The sequence below is a fragment of the Dendrobium catenatum genome, unplaced genomic scaffold (assembly GCF_001605985.2).
Source record: "Dendrobium catenatum unplaced genomic scaffold, ASM160598v2 fragScaff_scaffold_30, whole genome shotgun sequence".
Classification (NCBI taxonomy): Eukaryota; Viridiplantae; Streptophyta; class Magnoliopsida; order Asparagales; family Orchidaceae; genus Dendrobium; species Dendrobium catenatum.
This window is the reverse complement of record NW_021318492.1, coordinates 328441-343074: the sequence shown is the minus strand read 5'-3', so window position 1 is coordinate 343074 and position 14634 is coordinate 328441. Positions and strand designations below refer to the sequence as shown.

The 14634-nt window shown below is 34.3% G+C and overlaps 2 protein-coding genes across 2 annotated transcripts in view; both read right to left on the bottom strand.

The window, feature by feature from the left end:
• LOC110103892 (probable cytosolic oligopeptidase A) overlaps positions 1-1868 on the bottom strand; it is a 48621-nt gene extending 46753 nt beyond the window's left edge. Inside the window, exons 1-2 of the mRNA XM_020832771.2 lie at positions 1488-1868; positions 1249-1416 (exon numbers count right to left, since the gene is read on the bottom strand). Of these exons, the coding sequence (XP_020688430.2) occupies positions 1249-1416; positions 1488-1820 (501 nt within the window). The 5' untranslated portion in view covers positions 1821-1868. The remainder of the gene's footprint in view (positions 1-1248; positions 1417-1487) is intronic.
• Positions 1869-8516: 6648 nt separating this feature from the next.
• On the bottom strand, positions 8517-12740 carry LOC110104177 (photosynthetic NDH subunit of lumenal location 3, chloroplastic). The gene is made up of 3 exons (XM_020833167.2): positions 12559-12740; positions 10997-11247; positions 8517-8795 (listed from the first exon to the last, which is right to left on the bottom strand). Exons 2-3 carry the CDS (start codon positions 11243-11245, stop codon positions 8688-8690), a joined length of 357 nt encoding a protein of 118 aa, XP_020688826.1. The 5' UTR covers positions 11246-11247; positions 12559-12740; the 3' UTR covers positions 8517-8687.
• Between the last annotated feature and the right edge of the window lie 1894 nt (positions 12741-14634).

The window sequence follows — 14634 nt, the reverse complement described above, 5'->3', positions numbered from 1 at the left end:
GTTCGCACTCCCAACAAGTCGTACTAGAGCAAGTGATTTGATTAGGATCAACTAATTTATGCAAGTTATGGCTCCCACAAGTCTTCAACTTTCCATCGTGGTTGACCAAAACTCGGGTATCTGACTCACAAGGGATCCACCTAGTTGACTAGGTTCTTCGTGCATCATACTTAATGATACTTTTATTTGAGAGAGAGTGATGGTAGATGTGAAGAGAACTCACGTGAGTCGGAGAATGCTAAAGCACATGAGATTTGGTTTTAGTACCACATGGAATACTTGAAAATTATTTAAGTATAAAAATACCAAGTAGTTGACCCTCATAAGCTTTTTTTTTTTTTTTAATTGAAAAAAAATTTGATCACCAGTGCATCATCTTTGGCCCTCATTTGGCTCACACTTCCTAATAGCAACTATTTCACACAAATCCAACTATTTTGATCAGTCTTTAACAATTATTTTAATCATTCCAATGTTGCACATGATTAGGTTTATAGTTTGCTTATATTTTCATCCAGAGAGCTCAATATAATATTTTTATCAAACCATAATATGAAATCTTTGGACAGTAATATGATTTTGAATACCTAAACCCTCAATTTAAATGCCCATAGCATCTCATCCTTTAAAAGCCTCTTACAATTGTATTTATCAAATATACTTCTTCAAAATTTCCATAAGACCGGTCTTAAATCTCTACATTCACCTTGTTCATCAACATCACTATTCCCAAAACAACAGCAAGCACAAATCACTCAATGTCAACTGTTTAACAGCATCGCAAACCTAAAATTTAACTACCAAAAATGAATAAATATTAATTGAAGCTACCAATGTCGCCTTAGCAAAGATAACAACAATAAGGTTTAGAGAACCGGCACTAGAATCATCGTGATGGGATAAATAAAAAAATTACACGCAAAATTATCTAGGGTTGTCTTTCTTTACCAAAAGTGAAAGGGATGACACGACGGTATAGTACATGCACATCAATTGCTAGGAGTGGAAGTGTGGAACACAAAATAAACAAGATTCCACAATATATGTTTTGAAGTTACTGAATCCAAACCTTCTATGTCATCAACAATGAAAGAATTTAAAAATGAGGTGAAAACAAGCTTTTTATAAATTTTCAGCCGAGACGAAAAGGATGCAAATCAAAAGTAAAGTTTCCATAAGATTAAACCTTCAAAATGATTTCAGGTCTCCCATTCTAATATCGTACAACCAAACAACTACAAGCCGAACCTGCACAGCGTCAATAGCAGATCGAAGCTCCGACGAATCCTTCACCGCCTTAAGATGATTCACGATCCCCCACACAACCTGCAGCCTATCCACAATCCTCTCCAGCGGCTCCACCAGCTTGGGCCATGTGGGCTCCACACTCCTCTCCAGTTCCACCAGATCGCCCTCCTGCACCACCAATCAAATCAAACAAACCAACTAAAACCCTATCCCTCAACCCAAAAAACAAAATATCTTACGAGTCTCCTCAACAGCTCCCGGATTCCTGGTTGGACGTGCTTCGCCTCGACAACGTCGAAAGGCGGGAAATCGAAGTCGCTAAGAAGCGGGTTCGAGTCGAAGCTCTCCGCAGCCGAAGAAGCCATCGTTGACGAAGGGACGGCGCAGAAACCACGAGCGACAAGAGAAGTGGTGGACTTGAGCGGTCGGTGAAGGCAGAAGGTAAAGGATGAGGACCAGAGGGGGCAGGAGAAGGATTTGGAAAGGGTTTCGGCAGATAAGCGAGGGATTTGCGAGGCGGAGCGAACGCGAGCGACGGAGTGAGTGAAGGATGAAACGCTCGCTAGCAGCATGATGACGCTTATAAGCGCTAGCCTCGAACGGGTCGGAAATGGCGGGCTCATTTTCTTTGACGGCCCGGTCTCGTAGCCGTGTGGATAGAAGCGGAAAGCCGGGCCCACACGCGGATTATTTAAACTTTTTTGGCGTCGTTTCGTCCGTAGTTTAACAAATAGGATTTGTCGAACATACTGACCTGAGCTTATCAAACTCTTTTATTGATCAAAAACTCTCATGCGAATAATCGAAATTTTTCTATTGCTTTCCGCATTCATAACTGAATATTCGTTATTATATTTAATTTTATTTATTATTTTTAATTTCTCATTAATTTTTATAACGAAGACGGACTTTATGTTAAATTTCTTATTTTTAAACTATTAGGCTTCATTTTGAACTGATTTCTTAATGCTTTTTCAAGCAATTTTTAAGCACAAAAATTTTTAATTTTATATAAAAAACTACTTTTAGAAGCAGTAAGAAAGTCATCCCAAATGAAATCTTAGTCCCATATAATTGGCATGGGAAGTCATCCATGTAAAAATATAACAAAATTGGAAAAAATTTTGAAAATGGAAATTATTATTTCATAATTAGTACAAGCATTAGACCATCTCCAACCGATGTTAAACCAACATTTGTCATTTGCAAGCTGCTGCATCCGAATGTGAAAACCTGTGTTCTTCTTGCGACGTGAACAATGCGACGTCAATATTGACATCACACTGTTCACAAATGTCATTTTTACACCAGTTTTTTAGTTGGAGAAAGAATATATTTAGAATATTCTTTTAAAATGTTATGAAATAGAGTTCGGTTGGAGACGAGTTATTGTATTTTGGAATGAAAATTGAGTTTTTCGATTGGAGATGCTCTTATATAGTATTGTAACGTATTAAAATTTACATACTATAACAAATATAGTGTAAAAGAATTTGATCAGTAAAATGATGTTTTATGCTTTGAGTGCATTAGTTCAAATTATTTTAAATGAACAATTTAATGATTATTTAAGATAGTTCATATTTAAGGTTGTTTTTAATTTTATTCCTATATTATAAAACTATAATTAATCACTATATTTGATCACTCAACTCATTAAATGAAAGTTTTGGGTAAAACTCCTATAGATTAGATAGCTATAAGTGAAAGTTTTTTGCAAAGAAGAAAATAGAATGAAAATAAATATATAATAATCCTTATTTAGTTAATTCCAATTCAATAGTTTTTAAAATTTGGAGTAAATTTGAATTATATTTGTTTTAAATTAAGATGGATAATTAGTGACACTATAAATGTAGAAGTTAGTTTATTAAAATTCTAACTATGATTTGAAAGAAATTATCTATATGTATTATAAATGGAATATTTTAGAAATTATTTATTATAAAGAAAGAGTTATATATTAGGTTGATAATTAAGAATTACGAGAATTAGATATTATTAGGGATATAATTAGATGATATTATTTTATATTTCATTCCGAGAAATATGTAGATCCAAAATGGTCAAAATGCAATTATGTTAATCAACCCCTAACTAAATTCATTAGGTAGCTTAATTTATCATCCTAAGATATATTTTATGTGAGTAATTATCAAAACCATATTTTATTGATGAACAACTGTATAAATATGATCTTAAATTAGTAAATTTAATTCTGATTTTTGTCAAAATTTAACTTAAATCCCAACAAATAAATTTTTGAAGATTTTTAAATCTTTCTATTTTGATAAAGTTCATTTTAGCTTTGACATGTCACTAAAAAATCGTCTGGAACGGGCGCGTATCTCAATGCTAATCTTAATAGAAAACTTTTGAAGCTAAATTCGGTATCATCCAAACTCTAATTTCAGTAAGCTTATAGTCAAATTGAACATCTCAAGAAGATGAAGCTAATAACACCAAATTTGATTCAACTTGAGCCCATATGAGAGCAAATAAAAAAAAAACCAAACACTTTTGAAAGTTTTAAAGTGTTAATTGGATGACCAAACAATATCTAAATATGACATGATTATATCTAGTCGAATCAAGCAGCTCCACGAGACAAATCCAACAAGCCAAAGATCGTTGAATTCTGACATCATTAAGGAACTTAAATGTTTGATAAATATTATATGATCAAGGGAATCATTATGAGCCATCTGATAGAATACTCCAAATCTACCTCAAATCTTCTCCATATATATTGAGGATGTCACTCCCTAAAAATTATAAATTGTCTCTCAATCTTCATATGAGGGAGGAGAGAGAGAGAGAGAGAGAGAGAGAGAGAGAGAGAGAGAGAGAGATTTTCCCTTTTCCAGATCCCGAAAATTAGAAGCAAAATCACAGTGAACTATAACTAATCAACAGGCCATATAAAGCAATCTAAAATTTCAAATATTCTTTTATCATTAAATATTTTGCTGAATATTTAAAAGCAGTGCAATTTAAATAAATCATTAGATTGAGAGATATAATAAATAAATATCAGTTATTTTATGATTTAAATAACAATACTAAATAAATAAATAAATTAAAATTTATATCATAGAGCATTCATATGATATTTCTCGTATCCGGACATAATCTCAAAGGATTCTAGCTCCTTATGACTTCATTTTTATACTTATAGCATCATAACATATCATATGTCATTATCTTAGATAGAATCTCAAAGAATTCTGGCCCCTTATAACTCTATCAATTTCCTAACACAAAAGAAGAAAAGTGTTATAAGCTTAAATAATCTTAAAGCTTCACTCAGACACTACCGCTGACAAATCCGTGCCACCAGGTCACCACTGTTAAATCTTCCCCCAACCATCAGACCACCATTTAAAAGTTGTTAATGAGCCTTCCTCCACTGTCACCCATCATGTCACAACCCAACTCGATCATGATAGGTCTTATCATATTGAGTTATGACATGCAAATCTCAATATCTAGTTTTTGAATTATTTCAGATTTTTTGCGAATATTCATTGAAATAAACTACATAGCTACTAAAACATACAAATACTGAAAATAAACTCATCCACCATGTTTCTTTTATTTCATCAAAATTTATATCTACCATACAATACATGGCTATATGTTGAGCTACAGAACTGACTAATAAACTAGCCATGACTGTAAAAATTCAAAACAAAAGTGTTGCGTCCTGGAAAATTCGCAGCGGTAGAGAAATATAAAAATTAATGCCTTAGCTTTGTACGAATATCCAGAACACAAGCAGATGAAGAGATGAGGGTGTAGAGTTCATAAGAGACACCAGAATTTTTACGTGGAAACCCCTAATTAAGGGGGAAAAACCACGAGGCCTGGCCCAATTTGAATGAATCCACTAGTACTTGAAATTGATTACAAATGAGGCCCATCCTTAGAAGGAAGGTCTTGGCTCGAAGTAAAAAAAATACATCATATAAAATGCATTGCGTGGTGGAAGTTGGAAGAATCAATGTTTGATATGTTTGTTTGAGGTGGCAAAACCATAGTCGATGAGCAATGTAGATCGGAAGAACCATATTCGGCGGGTGATGGAGGTCGGAAGAATCGTAATCTATGAGCGACATAAGTCAGAAGGACAGTTGTATTGCGACGGAGGTCGGGAGGATCGTAGTCACCGGGTGACGGAGGTCGGAAGGACAGTTGTTGGTAGACAATGGAGGTCAGAAGGATCATAGTCGGCAGGCGACGAAGGTCGGGAGGACCGTAGTCGGCGGGCGAAGAAGGTTGAGGGGACCATAGTTAGCAGGCGACGAAGGTCGGGACGACCATAGTCGGCGAGGAATGTAGTCGACAAACGACGAAGGGCCGAAGGACCATAGTCTGCAAATGACGGAGATCAGAAGGACCGTAATTGGATGACAGTAGTTGGGAGGACTGTAGTTGGCGGACTAGCGGAAGTCCTACGGTGTTCGGCAGACTGGCAGAATTCTGATGGTGGACGTCAAACTATGAAAGTCCGACGATGGTCGGCCGGCGGATGTCCGGCGGTAGTCGGTGAACTGGTAGAAGTCCGGCGGCGGTCGGAGGATGGGTGGAAGTCCGGTGGCGATCGGCGAACTGGTGGAAGTCTGGCGGTGGTCGGCAGACTGGCGGAAGTCCGGCAGTGGTCGGCAGGAACTCGGCGATGGTCGGCAGGAATTCTGGTGGTGGTCGGCAGGAACCCCGGTGGTGGTCGGCAGGTACTCCGGTGGTGGCCGGCAGGAACCCCGGTGGTGGTCGGCAGGAACTCGGGTGGTGGTCGATGGCAAGAGAGCTCCCAAATTCCTCCCTTTCTTCTCTTCTTCTCCCTCCTCCTCCCCTCCTTCCATGTGAAGAATGAGGGCCTATTTATAGTTTTTTTAGAGTTGCATGGCTTGTAAATATGTGGATGATCAAGGGCAAAATGGGAGTGTTTGAATGGACGGCTGATATTGAATCCCTTGATCATGGACTGATCGTAAGGCATTTGGAGGCCTTAGAGATGTCGGAATTCGACGATCTTGGGCTCGTTGGATTCGTCTCGTTGAGCCGTTCGATTTGAGTATAAGCTCGTTAAAATCGAAGACCGTTTGGTATCTCAATTTGCGGTTTGAACCTTCCAACAGAGCTTCGGGTCCATGATTCGGGCCTATTTGGGCTTAGATCGAGTTGAATTTGGTGTCGTTGGGTTCGCATTTCCGAGACGCTCAGTTCGACTGTAAGTTTGCTGAAATTGGAGTTCGGGTGGTCTCCGAATTAAATTTTGAAGTTTCCTACTTGATTTTGCATCGAGATTCGCGCCGGATTAAGATAAGTTTTTGGACGACGTATCAAAAAGAATACCAAAAAATTTTACCAGTGCAAAGTTATCTGCGTTTTTAGCTAACAAAAATAAAATGTTAATAAAAATTTTGCTAAAATTGTGTATTTTTGAAAATAGAGATGTGCATAGTATGACTTGCCTTGAGACAAACAAGTTCCCAATTGGGCTGACAGAGGAAAAAGGCTTGAAGTCTCACAAATTCGAGTTGTAAATTTCTCTCTCATCTCTTTTTCCTCTAATTTCCACCCCAAGCTCTATGCTAACGAAAATCAAAAGGCAAAATGGCTTTTAAAGGAATTTTTTTTTTCATTAGTGAAAATAATTTTATAATAAAAATTGTTTAATTTTAATTTAAAATTCATCTAAATTCTTATATCTTCAAATTCGATAATCCAAAAATTACTAAAAATATTCATAAATTAGATAAGCATGTTTAAAACACTAAGATGAAATAAGTTTATAAAACGAACACCTATTGGTCCCAAAAATCCCACTTATACAAATGTGTCGATTTCTTAAGAAATTTTACGAGTGCAAAAAAAAAAGGGTAATTAAAGCATCACACTATAAATATTCAGGCGAAGACCATTTATAATTTGGACTTATAACGATTCTTGAAATAATTATTGGCTATTCTTGGACAATTAAAAAAAATTAAGAGTTTTCACACATCAACTACGGTTAGTCTGATCACCGTCGCCCAACAATGGTCCATCTAACCACCATCGCCTGCCGACTATGGTTCTTCCGACCTCCGTCGCCTGCCAACTACGGTCCCCCTGACCACTATTGCTTGACTGCAATCCTTCTGATCACTATCACTGTTGATTACGATCCTTCCGGCCTCCATCACCCGTCGACTACGATCCCTTCGTTCACAGTCTCCTGAATACAATCCTTCCAACCATCGTCTTTTGACTATGATCCCTTCGACCACCGTCACCTGACTACGATTCTTTTGACATCCGTCTCTCGCTAATTATAGGCCCTCGGACCACCGTCTCTTGATTATGGTCCTTCCAACCTCCTCCTATCGACTACGATCCTTATGACCATCATCATCATCCGACTACCACCGTGCCACCCAAACGAGCACGACAATATTCTCTTGAGAACAACTATCATGTCATTCTCTTACTATGAAATGTGCTATTTGCAATGTATATTTGTTTCATTGAGCCAACGTCCTCCTCTTAGGAGGGGCATTATTTATAATCAACTACCAACACTAGTGGATTCATTTCGATTGGACAAGACCCTGTGATTTTTGCCCTTTTTAGAGGATTCAACATAAAAACTCTAATATCTCTTATGAACATTGCACAATTCTTTCTTGTCTTCATGTGTGCTGGATTTTCGTACAAGACTAGGACGTTAAACTTTATATTTCTCTATTGTCGCAACAATGAAAAGTTCGAGATATGTTAAACCCCACATCTCAAAATGTACTAAACATTTGAATTTAAAGAATTTTCAAAATCCTTGTTGAATTTAATACAACTAATAGCCAAATAATACATATGCAAAATATTTTCAAAGGTATGGACAATAAATATTTTATGTTCTAAGATATTTAGAAAAGATGCTACAAAAATCACAATATTTTTCTCATAAAATTGAATCAATCAATAAACAAATTTGTGAAATGTATCTATTAGTCATCACTTTAACTTACGGGCAATTTCATATACAACACAAACATCTTAGCCATTTACAAACACCCTCCTACTTTTATTCAACTAAATTCCTACCCAAATCTCTCTCTCTCTCTCTCTCTCTCTCTCTCTCTCTCTCTAACCCTACTGATTATTGAAGAACACATGCCTAATTTAAGCAAAACAGTACTTAAATTGTGCTTCCCATTTGGATGACCTTCTTCCATATGTATTTCATGATGCAACAATACTTCACAGAGTTCAAATGAAACTGAGGATAAAGAAAACAAACTCCAAGGGAATTCTTTTATATTTCAAGCAGAGTTTTTAGACAATGGGTCTGTACATCAAAAGAAACAGAAGAGATCTCTATTGCATTTCTTTTTTTAAAGAAGAATCCTATTCAACTATATGCATTTTTGAGGTTTTGAACATGCCTTTAAATAAAACTAATAGCCAGGAATAAGGGCTGCCATGATTTCCTGGAGCACAAGAGCTGCATCACTGTAACAAATCTGTGCCAAAGGTATGCTCCTGCTCTTAATTGCGTCGTCCAGCTGCCAAAACACATTATAAAATAAAAACAAGCACTCTAAACCAATGAGATTGAAATAACCAGTACAAGATTCTCATATATATACTTATATTTTTTATTGTGATCAAAAGAGTTTTGGAAGATTGTTTAGCATATCAAAAGCATATGCAATCATATTTGTCACAATTCTGTTGTTACCAATTTATAAGAAATATAGAAGAGGCATTGCAATGATGAGGAAGCCTATTTGCTTTGTTCACTCAGAGTAAGGCTTCATTTGCGATGGCTTTTTAATTTTTAGACTAAAAAGTTATTTTAAGAAGCAGTACAAAAGCTGTCCCAAACGAAGCATAAAACTTTGATTGATTCATATTATGTGTGCAAAACAAAAGTACATTGCTTTAGAGACGACATTTGGATTTATAAGAACTAAGTCACTTGAAAAATCTTATTTTGTGCTAAATATTGTAAAATGTGAAGGCATAAGGTCGGACAATTTGTTTTACTTTCCACAGAGGAATGAATTACTCGGCCAAGCAAACATTTAAAACACCTGTGTGGTGAAAATAGTCAACCCTCAAATAACCTTTTCAAATGTACACACAATAGAGCTGAAGCAGAAAGCATTAATATTTCTTAAAGGCCTCATCAGAGAAATATTTGGAGAGCAGTAATTCTAATGTATTCTTACTACTTCTCTCTCAAACTACAACTCCTATGATCAATACCTTTTTATATAGAGTTGTCTACACTGAGCCTGAGAAAGGAACCTAAAACCCCATCGGTTTCCAACTACGGTCCCTTCAATCACTACAATCATCGATCACTACGGATAATTAAGTTGCATACATCAAAATAGAGCAATGGACATCTAAGTGGTATTACATTATGCCAATTGTGTCTTAAAACCTATTTTCTGTTTTTTATTTTCTAGTTGCAATTCTCCTTTAGAACTAAAAGGCGCTTAGGATAAGGTTTCATCTATTTTTTGAGTTAATATCGTATGAAGCCATTTCAATCATTTAACTTCTAACAACAAATATATAGCAATCAATCAAACAATAAAATCTCTAGTAATAAACAATACCTGAACAACTGGCTTACCAGGTAATCGCAATAGCTTCATGGTCATAACTTATAGAAACAGCTTCATCAACAATGGCTTTCTACCATACCTTTCCAACGGCAACTGCCTTACCAGATAAAGCCTCAGGCATTTCGGACCACTTGTGAGTTTTTGACAAACAAGACATGTATCTCCCCTCAACTACTATAATTAAAAAAAAAAAAAAACTTTTTCCTAAGAACTTGCATCCCTATCACCATAACACACAATTGCTAGAACCCAAAGCCTGTGTTTGGATGTTGAGAATTAGGCTTCGTTTGGGACAATTTTTGTACTATTTCCTAAAACGGTTTTTTAGTAAAAAATTTTCTAATTCAGGAAATTTTTGTATTAAAAAACTGTTTTAGAAAACAACAAAAAAGCTATCCCAAACGAAACCTTAGATTGAAAGGACATGAAATGAAAAGTATTGAAAGCACCAATCATTGGCTATAGATTCATGATCCATCCAAAAATTATTTGAATTTTATTTCATTTTCTCCCCTTTCTTTCAATCCAAACAAATTCAAATATAAGATAATAAGAAAAGGGAAAATAAAATTAGGATAATAATAAAATAGAAAAGAGAAGTTGTACTGACTATTACAATACCCTGATATGCATTTCTATGAATAATTTTTATAAAAAAGAAATATTATCAAAATGATGTTTTCTTGGCACTTCTCAAATTTATGCATAGTTATTGAAAGAAATGTTGCTGAGCTCATGTTTAATTCATAGACAATAGATTGATAACACGCTTTGAAGAAAGTTCAGAAAATTTGAAAAAGCAAATGCTGAAATTTAAGAAGAGAAAGGAAGTCAAATAGATTGTATTATTGTTCTGGATGGAATAAAGAATTCCAACGCCAGATTCAGGACAGTGGGATGTTAATGAAGCTTTGAAAGTCCGCAGTTGAATATATTATTTAGTTGTTAGCTCAGCTGCTTTCATAAATAAAACATTATGAACAATGCTCTGTAAATATAATAGGAAGAAGAAAGAAAGCGAAAGACATGCAACCAAAATATCTATTTACCATGAACACAAAGCAAAAATACTATTTTTTTATCAATAATTTGGAGTTCTTAGGCTAGAAAGTGAAACTGAACGTTACCTCTTCCAAGTATTGGAACAAACTGTTAGCAAGGTCAGTAAGAGTCCTCTTTAGTTCATCGGCAGAACTTGAGATGACACGGTTGAGATCACAATACAAGAAAGTTGATTTCAGACAGATTTCTCTTCTGATTAGCTCCCACCATATATCATCATCTTCTTCATTAGTCAAATCATCCTCCATTGATAGGAGATCGAAAGCACACTTCTGGATTCTAAAGACACAACCTTTGGCTTCCTGGTTCTCCATTGCTGAACGTTACAACAACACATCAGCAACAAGGATAGGTTGTCCCTATTTACTATGTGCACAATTCAACAATGGAGAAAGAAACATCGTCAACAATACAGCAAGCTAACTGCTGTCTGAAATAAGAAACAGAGAGTACAGTAAGCCTCAAATTAAGGCTTCATTTGAGACGACTTTTTTATTGCTTCTTCAAACAGCTTTCTAGTATAAAAATTAAAATTTTTATATTAAAAAGCTGCTTTAAAGAAGCAGTAAGAAAGCCATCCCAAATAGGACTTAAGCTTATTACAGCTATTTTTGACTTGAAAGGAAGTGAAGGAAATTAAAACAAATTCCAACAACTTATGGGTTAATTCGGAATATGCAACCATTCATTTAAGCACTTCAAACACTTCTTCATTTCTTTTCACTCAAATTCATAGCATCCAAACACAGCCATTGAAGCCATTCTTATATATCTAATATCACCAAATGGCTGATGGAGGATCAATCAATGTAAGACTGTTAGGAAAGGGATCAACAAGTTGCCTTTGTTGTTCCTTCTATTTCCTTCCAGTTACATTGCAACAGAATAATTTGGGCGCTGGGAATTTCGGCTATTTAAAAGCTGAAGTTTATTGTTGTAGATTCATAATAATCAACCACTAAATTCTGGGAATTTATTTCATTTTCTTTATTTCCCTTCAATCCAAACAAAGCATTAATGTCCTATTATTGTTCTTATAATAATAGATATAATTATTCTCTTTTTTAACAAATAATTGTAAATTAAGCTCGTGATTATGATGTGAATCAGAGCAAAAAATAAGAAAATTAAAAATACCAAGTCTTCGTATCAGTTCCAAGCTTAGAACTCAAATTAAATAGAAGGAAAGAAAATCTTCTATAAATTCAAATACTTAATTAAAATTGCAATGGCATCGCTTTTAAGAAGTTTTGCTTGTTTATCAACTGTGAACTGAAAAACTAACAGCACCATTATTAGACGATAAATAAAAAAAAGAAACAAAAAAAAATCATAAAGAAACACAGATAACAAATTTCAAGACAAAAGAAAAACATTTTACCTGATAAAAGCAGCTCTGTACAAAAAAACTTAAAATTCCAAACCCACAAAAGAAGGAATGATTACAGATACCGACAAAAAATAGGAAAAGAAGGGTTTTTTTTTTTTTCTTTTCCAAAACCAAATGCAAAGTTCTTGATTTCTTTCTTGCATAAATGAAAGAGTTGAGCTTCAAACAAGAAACCAATGAAAGGTTTCTCAAAGGCGACAGAGAAACAGAAACGAAGATAGAAGAAGAAAATTTGACCTCCGTTTCCTCGGCCAAAAGCGCGTACAGGAAGCGATCGATCACCTTGAGTACTTCTTTTTGTTCAGATGATCTTCCTTATGATAATGGAATCGCTGCCTCCAATTGCCAAGGAGCGCAAGCCTGAAACTAGGAGTACAAATAGTAAGGAAACCGCTCATGACCTGTAAATGTAAATAAGCTCTTTTTCCGCACTGGCTGAAAATAGAGGAGAGATGAATTGGCAGAGATTGAGGACAGGTGTAGGGCTGTAAATAAACCACTTGAGTCCAGCCTTGTGTTGCTCAAATTAGCTTTGTCATATTTATTTATTATTTTTTATTGAATTTTGTAATAATTAGACTTTAATTAAATTTAATTAATTGTATATGGATGCTAATAATTTAAAAAATAATCTTATTATTAATAAGATACTAAATTTTTTAATCAAAATTATAATAGTTAACTAAATATTACTTCTAATATATATAAATGCTTGATATTTTAAACTTGTTGAAAAATTAATGATACAAATTGATATATCATAAAAAATTATCTTGATATGGCACTAATCTCGAAGTAAAATCGTAGGCTTCCTTCTCCACAATAAGTCTTCGTCTTCCCAGAATCCTCACACAACAGTTTTCCTCAGTTTCATACTCCCAGCGATAAAAACGTGTTGATTTTGGCACCGACAAATTGAAATGATGTTTTCCTTTACTATATCTTTGATGAGCTTTTTCTCATTTAGTTTTTTATATAATGATTGCCCACTTTAAAAAAATAAGATTGGATCTGCCTCTAATTGAAAGACTGATATTTTATGCGACCAAATAATCTAAGGTGATTCTCTAATCTTATTATTATCTACCACTGGAGCAACTCTACTCTTTTCATATATGCTCATTTTGCATTCTATCTCTAAGTATAAAATCACTCATTCACAATTAACTTAATTAATTGATAAATTAAGTACATTTATAGCTAGAGCTACAAATTTGAGCTTATAATTAATTAATTAATCCAGCACAAATTTAACCTGAGCCCAATTCAACGTGCTAGGTCACGGACTTAAATGCGACTTTGAGAACATAGGCAATGAAATTATAAAAATAATTAGAAATTTGAGAGAGAGAGAGAGAGTAATAATAATTATAAATAAGTTTTTTTTTTTATAATTTACTAATCATGTTTTTTTTATTTAATATATTTTATTAGACCATTTAATAATAATTTTTTTAATTAGTAAACTCATGAACTGAAAAGTCAAATTTGAATTTGAAAGCATGACACATTAATTAATTTATCAGTCATTTTCTAGTGGAGATGAGTCAACTAATTATATTATTAGGTAGAATCAAGATTATTATTTTGTGAGTTAGGTTTTAGTTTTTGTGATTTATTTTATATTTCTAAATGTTAAATCACTATAATAATAATATAAAGAATACTATATATTATAGATCTCAATAAATTATGAATTATGCTAATATAATAATTAATTATCATATAATCTATAATATAACACAATTATCCATTAAATAGTATGCTTTGTCGATTCGTTTCATTTGACTATAAGTTTATTGAAATTAAATTTAAAAAGATCTTAAATTTAATTTTAAATGTTTTTAATATCAAACAATGTATCAAAGTGTGCAAATCAAATGAATTTCTTAAAGACATGTTAACCTCCATTGATAAGCAAGAAACCCCCCTCAAATCATGGTCAAAATCTTAAAAAATCTGCTTAAATCCCATTGAAATCCGGCTTACCTATAGTTTGGTGCCAATGGCATCTTCTCGTGGTATTTCTATGTAAATCCCTTTTTGATCGTACTCAGTTCTCAGTCCTCCGATCGGAAGTAGAGTTACGTCCGGTCGGAGCTAAAATCGCGGCAAAAAATAAGAAATACCGAGCAAATAGCGAGCAATACCAAACAATAACGAGGAATACCATCATGTGAAGCCCCAATATCGAGATATACCGAGCAATACCGAGTATTGCTCGGTATAGCTCGGTATAACTCGGTATTGGGTCTTCACATGATGATATTCCTCATTATTACCAAATAATACCTAGCAAATACCGAGTTTTTA

Coding starts and splice junctions, on each gene's coding strand:
- LOC110104177 (XM_020833167.2), bottom strand. CDS start 11,245: ATGGAGAACCAGGAAGCCAAAGGTTGTGTCTTTAGAATCCAGAAGTGT. Junction 8,796..10,996: donor TGTTCCAATACTTGGAAGAG/GTAACGTTCAGT, acceptor GTGTTTTGGCAG/CTGGACGACGCAATTAAGAG.